We start from the raw sequence: 8,493 nt of genomic DNA, 5'->3' as shown, positions 1-8,493 counted from the left end.
AAAGCTTTACCTTATCCATAGGACTAAGGCTGGGTTTACCGAGATGATGCAGCTCTTTCCCAGTCCTATTTTGAGAGCCTTCTAACCTAATCGGACTAATCATAAAGTTGTGCAGTAATGTATCAGTGTTTCTTTGCTATTCGTAAGGTTTTCCCTGGTCAATTCTTTGAGAATTGGACAGCCTCTTCCTTTTTCCTAGTCTGTCTCTGTAAGCTGGGCTGACACCTGTGCACCATGCGCATCCCGCTGGATAAGAAACACCAGTGGCTCAACCTCAAAACTCACATCAACACGTCACCATGGTAGGACAAACCAAGACAAGTTTGCCTCCCTGTGGGAAACCTCTCGTACCACCCTTACTGGGTCCCTGTGGCTGACTCCTCCTCTGTCCAGATTCCTAGGCCTTTTAATCCCCTTTCTGCCACTCTCCCGCCCTGCTGCTTCGGGCGTGCCTGAGTTCCCTCTCCTCACCTGGATCCCTGGGGCTGACTGGTCCTCTGTCTGAATTCCTGGCTTTTAATCCCCTTTTTCCTGCTCTCCCTCACTGCTGCTTTGGGCGTTCCTGATTTCCCTCTCCACAACTGGATCCTTGAGGCTGACTGCTCCTCTGTCAGGGTTCCAGGCTTTTAATCCCCCTTTTCCTGCTTTCCCTCACTGCTGCTTTGGGCGTGGCTGAGTTCCTTTCTCACCTGGGTCCCTGTGGCTGACTGCTCCTCTGTCTGGGTTCCTGGCTTTTTTTCCCCTAACTCCCACTCTCCCGCCCTGGTGCTTTGGGTGTGCCTGATTTCCCATGGACCCTAGAGACTCTTTTTGCATATAAGTTCTTTTTTAAAAATTGTGATAATCAAGTAGTTATATATTATTTCTTATTTTGTTAGTATTTTGGAATTGCAGTGATAAAAAAAGGCATTAGGAAAATATGTAAATTACCCAAAATAAAGTTATACTGAGCCAGCTGCGCATTGCGTATTTTCTTATTTAGCGTACAACCATGATCTAAATCAACGTCAGCCATAAATCCTTCTTCAAAAAGTTCACTGGATACCTAGAAGAAAATGAAACATTTTTCACTAAATTATTTGTACTAGCCAGCCTCTAAGATGACCCCAATGTTCCCTACCTGTATTCACACCCTGTGTAGTTCCCTTGTTCCCTCCATGTTGGACCATTGTGACCAATAGAAAAGGGTAGAAGTGAGGGTGTGTCTCTTCTGAGATGAGGTTATGAAAAACTGTGGCTTCTGTCTTTTTCTTGAATCACTTGCTCTGGGGGTAACTAACTGCCAAGTTGGGAAGATACTTGAGCAGACTATGGAAACGTCCATGTGCTGAGGAACTGAAGTATCTGGGCAACAGCCATTGAGGAACTAAGACCTGCCAACAATGATATGAGTCAGTCCCAAATGTCTGCAGCCATGACTTACAGCTTGATTGAACCTCATGAGAGACCCTGAGCCACAATCAGCTAAGCTGCTTCCACATTCCAGACTCATAGAATCTGTATGGTAATAAATGTCTGTTGTTTCAAGCTATTAAGTTTTGTGCTAATTTGTTACACAGCAAGAGATAATAAAGCATTCTTACCTAAACAGAAAACCAAAACTGAACTCACTGCCACTGAGTTGATTCTGACTCATAGCGACCCCCATTAGATTTCCAAGTTGGTAAATCTTTATGGAAGTAGATTGCCCTATCTTTCTTCCCTGGAGTGGCTGGCGGGTTTGAACCTCCAACCTTCTGGTTAGCACTCAAATGGCTTAGACATCTCACCATATGAGATGTTTTAAAACACCCATTTTTCAAATTTATTAAGAAGCAATATATAGGCATACCTCATTTTATTGCACTTAGCAGATACTGCATTTTTTACAAACTGAAGGTTTGTGGCAACCCTACATCAAGCAAGTCTGTCAGTACCATTTTTCCAAAAGCGTGTACTCATTTCTTTGTCTCTGTGTCATATACTGATAATTCTCACAATATCTCAAATTTTTCATAATGCTACTGCACACTTATATAGACTACAGCATATTGTAACATAGGAGCTCTGGTGGCATAGACTCTAAGGCATTTGACTGCTAACCAGAAGGCTGGCGGTTCAAACCCACCAGCCACTCCTTGGAAGGAAGATTGGGCAATCTACTTCCATAATGATACTGCCTTAGAAACCCAAGGAGGGGTCACTTTGAGTTGGATCCGACTCGATGGCAGTGAGTTTGGGGTTTTTTTTTTTTGTATATTGTATTACTATTGTATTAAAATTATTATATATTATTATTGTATTAAAATTATATAACATAATTTTTATATGTACTGAAAAACCAAAAAATTCACGTGACTTGCTTTATTGGGATATTTGCTTTACTATAATGATCTAGAACCAAACCTGTAATATCTCCAATGTATGCTTATAGTTATAATACAGCTATATAGATATTCAAATCAGACTAAAGGTATTACTCCCAATTACTGAATACATAGGTTGTAAAATTAATGTGTCAAGCTATGCAATATTTTAAAGCATAATGACATTCCAAGTCAATGATTTACATAGAATATAGGCCAAGATTAGGAGCTCTGGTAGTGTAGTGCCTAAGGCACTTGACTTCTAACCAGAAGGCTGATGGTTCAAACCCACCAGCCACTCCTCGGAAGGAAGATGGGGCAATCTACTTCCGTAGTGATACTGCCTCGGAAACACAAGGAGGGGTCATTATGAGTCGGGTCCGACTCAACGGCACATAACAATAACATAGGCCAAGATTATTAGGTAGTGTGATTTTTTTTTTTTTTTTTGGTCTTTGCGATTTCAATAGGAGCTCTGTTGGCACCATCATTAAAGCTTTCAGCTCCTAGCCATAAAGGTTGGCAGTTTGAACTCACCAGCTACTCTACGGAAGAAAGATGAGGCAGTCTATTTCTGTAAAAGAATTACAGCCTTGAAAACTCAATGGGGCAATTCTACTCTGTACTATAGGGTCACTATGAGTCAGAATTGACTCAGTGGCAGTGGGTTTTTATTTATTTATTTAGTGCTTTAAATGTCTCTGTTTTTACCTGGAGTGCATATTTTTCACAAGTTGGCCCCACAGGGATGACCATTACCTGACGAGGAGACAGCCAGAAAGGCCTGAAAAAAAAAAATACATAAAATATGTAATTTTAAAATCTAATGATGACCACTGATTAAAATAATGAAATATTTGTTAAAAAGTAAAGACTCCACAAGAGAGCAGTTTCAGCAGAGTGATGAGGAAGAAAACTAAACTATACTGAAAGATAAAAGTTGTGATACTTTATATACTTACACAGATAAAGGGGGAAATTTCAAATTTGATTGGAAAAGGGAGGGAAGAATAGGTTGACAGATGGAAGGGCTAAACGTGCACTTACCATACAAACCAGTAATCGCACTCCTGAGCATTCAACCCAGAGAAATGAAGACTTCACACCAAAACCTTTCCACAAATGTTCCTATCAGCTTTATTTGTGATAGCCAAAAACTAGAAACACCCTAAATGCCCTTCAACAGGCAGATGGTTTAATGAACTGGCAATTTAAGAATAAATATATAACCACATACATTCCCTGGCATACTACTCAGCAATAAAAAGGAACAAACCATTAAAACACACAACAACTTGAATTAAACTCAAGGGAATTATGCTGAGTAAAAAAATCTAATCTCAAAAGGTTGCATATTGTATGATTCCATTTATGTAACAGTCTTGAAATGACAAAAATATGGAGATGGAAAGAATATTATTGATTGCCAGGAGTTAGGGGCAAGGCAAGGGTGGAATGGGAATGTGTGGCAATAAGAGATTAGCATGAGGGATCTTTTTTTTTTTTTTTAATTTTTATTGTGATTTGGGTGAAAGTTTACAGACCAAATTCATTTTCCATACAGCAGCTCACATACACTTTGTCTCAAGACATTGACTGCAGTTTCCCACAATGCAACAACTTCCCTCCCATTTCCTCCCCACAGTTACCTCTTCCCTGTGTCCTTCCCTCCCATGCACTCCTACCCCCCAAGGTGTCTCCCTGTGCATACACAGCCCTTCTATTCTCCCATGATTGATCTCTCCAAGGAGTGTATCTGCCTAATGTAAATGTTCAGCTCATATGCCTGTCTTTTGTTTGGCTGGAAGCCACAGGTGTGGGTTCAATTCCAGACCTGAAGGGCAGCTAGGGGCCATAGTCTCAGGGTTTCCACCAGGCTCTATCAGACCAGCAAACCTGGTCCCTTTCTTTATTTAATGATTTTGAGTTTTATTCCACATAATTCTGCCACTTTATCCAGGATCTCCTACATAGATCCCCCTCCAAGTGGTTGACAGTGGTAGCTGGGCATCATCTAATTCTTCTGGTCTCATAGTCATGTAGGTTGAGAATTGCATGGTGAGTGTGAGGGATTATTGCAGTGATGGGACTTTCAGGTATCTTGATGGGTGGTAGTTACACAAATCTATATATGACACAAAATTATTAGAACTAAATATATACACATTCAAACACAACTGAGTGTATGTAAAACTGATAAAATTTTAATAAGTTTGGTGGATTGTATTTCCTAGTTGTGATACTTTCTATAGTTTGTAAGATGTAAATATTGGTGAAAAGTACACTAGACCTCTCTGTATTTTTTCTCATAACTAAATGTGAATCTATAATTATCTCATAATATAATGTTTAATTAGAAATAGAGAAGGAAGGTGAGTATAAGCAATGCTTGCTTTTTTTCATCATAATGAGTTAATATGATGAAAATATTTAGTTCAAAGCTGGAAGGAAATGCAATGGGGACTATAATCAGATGGCACGTTATGAATGTATATATTTATATATTTATTCTAAAATTACAAAAGTAAAATAATAAATGCAATAAAATATAGAAACATAGTATATAAAAATGAAAAGTAAACGTTTCCTTCTGAGCTCTGTACTCATCCATCCCCAGTCCTACTCCTGTAAGACAACAACTTTTAACTATTTCTATTTTTAATTCTTCATATTTCCATCATAACTCTAAGAGGTATCTGAATTTCTGATTTATTGACTGAGGAAAGTATGTATTACTCCCTGCAGTGAAGGATGGCACAATGAAGACACCATCTCCTGTTTCCCACTTCATCTCCATTAATTATTGTTTCAGTTTTTTACCACTTTCACTGCTACCACTCTGGTGCAAGACACAGCCATGTGTCTCCTATGTTATCACCAATTTCTTTTTAGTGTCAATCAACCACAGGAGATCAAAAAGGCAGCATGTGCCCAGGGATAAAGCTCAGAATGCAGGAAGGAATAGGAAACAAGGATAAAAGGAAATGGTAAACACAGGGAAAAAATAAGAAGAGTGTTGTTATATTGTGGGTATTGTAACCAATGTCACAAAACAAAATATGTATGAATTGCTGAATGGAAAACCAATTTGCTATGCAAACTTTTATCCAAATCACAATACAAATAAAAATTGGGAAAAAAAGAAAGAAATATAAACATGATAAACTCACTCTGATGAATCATATACATGCATAACTATGCTTTTGCTTATCTGTAACTTTTTTTTCCTAAACTGTATTTATTTTGTTGTTGTTGAGAACATACACAGCAAACATACACCAATTCAACAGTTTCTACATGTACCATGTTACTCTCATTTTCTGAGTTGTTCATCTCTTATTAACATGAGCTCACTGCCTTCTAAGGTTCCTACCTAATCTTTCATGTTGCTGTTGTCAATTTGCTCTCATAGAGTTCTTACAAGAGCATAATGCTCAAAACCCAAAAAACCAAACCCATTCCCGTAGAGTTGGTTCCGACTCACAGCTACCCTCTAGGGCAGAGTACAACTGCCCCATAGGTTTCCAAGGCTGTAAATCTTTTGAGAAGCAGACTGCCTTATCTTTCTCCTGCAGAGTGGCTGGTGAGGTTGAACTTCTGACCTTTTGTGTAGCAGCTGAATTGCACCATCAGCTCTCCTTAAAATGCTCATGGCCGACTCCTTTTTCCTATTTAAGCTGAACTATTGTTTGTTTTTAGAAGACTTCAAGGGATATTTTTGGTTTAAGGTTTAAAGATTATCTAAGGGCAATAGTTTCAGGGGTTCATCCACCCTCCATGGCTCAGATTCCATAAGAATCTGAAATTCTGTTCTACACTCCCCCACCTCCCGTTTTTTAAAAAAATCAGAATTCTTCTATAGAATCTTTAATAAAAATGTTCAAAGGAGGCAGTTGCTCATGGAGGCAATTAGCCACACATTCCACATCCTCCTCCTATTCCTGATTTTCCTTCTTCCTCTGTTTTTCCAGGCAAATAGAGACAAATTGTGCCTTGGAGGGCCACTTGCAAGCTTTTAAGGCCCAGGTACTATGAACCGAACTCGGAGGTAGAACAAAAGCACTAAACATGTCATTAGGCTAGTTAATGGAATGTCCTAAACCTCTAAACCAAGAAACCAAATTCTATGAAGTTTTAATTGTACGTAAACAGCCTCAGCAGCTACTGTTTTTGTTATTGTTGTTGTTGTAAATATATCTATCATACAACTTTTGCCAACTCAACTTTTTACAGGTGTGTAACTATTGAAAGCAATTACAATATCAGTGGTGCAACCCTTAATCAATGTGATAATCATCACTGTTAACCCCTCCTGTCCCTCTCCATCCTGCACCTAGTAACGACTGATATATTTTGTTCCCTATATATTTGCCTTTTCTTGTCTTTTTATATAAGCGAGATCATATAACATTTGACCACAGTATTCTGGCTGTTGACTTCAATGAACCATGAATCCAAGATCTCCAGGCTGAATGGTGGATTGTTCACTCACGGACAGTTGTAGGCAGCACAACAGAATCCCAATCCACAGAAGAGAGTGTCTTTTCCCAGGATGTCCATAAATATAATGGAAGCAGGCCACCCCCCTAGGGAAATTCCCTTTCAATGGATTGGCTGCTCAAAACATATATATCTGATCCCATCATGGGAATAACCACACCACAACTGCTTAAATCACACAGAATTGTGGTCCAGCCAAGTTGACACACAGCTCCAACTATCACACCTGTCAACAGATGAATGGATAACTAAACGTGGTACACGCATACAATGGAATACTACTTAGCCAGTAGGAGAAATAAGTCTTGATACATTCTACAACATAGAAGAGCTGGAAGACATTATGCTGAGTGAAATAAGTCAATCACAAAAGGAACCGCCTTGGAAACCCAAGGAAGCGTCGCAATGAGTCAGATCCAACTCGATAGCAGTGAGTTCTGTTTTTGTTTTTTTACTTTTTACTTTAGTTTTGTGAGGTAACAACACCATACTTTTTACATAATGGCTGTACCATTTTGCATTCTCACCAGCAATGGGTAAGGGTTCCAATATCCCCATATCCTTGTCAACATTTATTATTTTCTTTCTTTTTTTTAAATCTTAGCCATCCAAGTGGGAGTAAAGCAGTATCTTATTGTGGTTCTAATTTGCAGCTCTGGTGGCTAATGCTGCTGAGCATCTTTTCATGTGTTTGGTGGTCATTTGACTTTGTATATGGTTTTGCAACAATAACACCAACCGAAAAAGGATGGGGGGCTACAGATGCTAATACTAATTGCTATTGTTGTTGTTATGTGCCATCAAGTGGACCCGACTTATAGTGACCCCTCCTTGGGTTTCTGAGGCGGTATCACTACAGAAGTAGATTGCCCCAACCTTGCTTCCAAGGAGTGGCTGGTGGGTTTGAACTGCAGTCAAATGCCTTAGGCACTACACCACCAGAGCTCCCTAATACTAATTAGATATAACCAATCTTCTGATGGGATTAGTTTTCTTGGTATGAGGGCTTAGGACTATGGTCTCATGAGATAATCTAGTCAGCTGGTATAACATAGTTTTTAAAAATCACATTCTACCTCCCAGTATGGTGAGTAGTGTCTGGGATCTTGAGCGCTTACAAGTGGTTATCTAAGATACAACTATTGGGCTTTATTCATCTAGAACATCTTTATTCATAAGGAAACCCAAATATCAGAGAAGGAACTGGACTATAGGACTAATTGTCTACAAAAAGTACTGCCTTCTCCACCCTGAAACCACAAGAAATAGATGGTGGCTGGCTAGTGTTCTGATCAGGAACACTATAGATAACTCCTGATAAAAAGGGAAAAAAATGCAGAAAAGAACCTCAAATTCTTAAAGAATCCAGACTTACTAGACCTACTGAGGCTAGAGGAGTCCCTAAGATTATGGCCCTGAATTGCACCTTGAATTGAAACTATCCCCTGAAGAAGTCACCTTTAAACTATTAACAGTTTGGCTCAATGAGCAAAGATTGCCACCCTTGAGTATTATGGTTTTTTAAAATTGTTTATATAAGACTGGGAGCTCTGGTAGCACAGTGGCTAAGACACTTGCCTGCTAACCAGACGGCTGGCGGTTCAAACCCACCAGCCACTCCTCGGAAGGAAGGTTGGGCAATCTTACT

At 39.3% G+C, this 8,493-nt stretch overlaps 1 protein-coding gene across 1 annotated transcript in view; it reads right to left on the bottom strand.

Annotated features, from left to right (window-relative positions):
• Positions 1–8,493, bottom strand: part of TARS3 (threonyl-tRNA synthetase 3) — a 123,289-nt gene that overhangs the window by 5,335 nt on the left and 109,461 nt on the right. Inside the window, exons 17-18 of the mRNA XM_007959926.1 lie at positions 3,057–3,129; positions 931–1,045 (exon numbers count right to left, since the gene is read on the bottom strand). Coding sequence (XP_007958117.1) covers positions 931–1,045; positions 3,057–3,129 — 188 coding nt within the window. The remainder of the gene's footprint in view (positions 1–930; positions 1,046–3,056; positions 3,130–8,493) is intronic.

This window comes from Orycteropus afer, unplaced genomic scaffold (genome assembly GCF_000298275.1).
Source record: "Orycteropus afer afer isolate SDZICR_OR568_19922 unplaced genomic scaffold, OryAfe1.0 scaffold00019, whole genome shotgun sequence".
Taxonomy (NCBI): domain Eukaryota; kingdom Metazoa; phylum Chordata; class Mammalia; order Tubulidentata; family Orycteropodidae; genus Orycteropus; species Orycteropus afer.
Note: the sequence above shows the minus strand (reverse complement) of the source record. Positions and strands in the feature narration are given on the sequence as shown.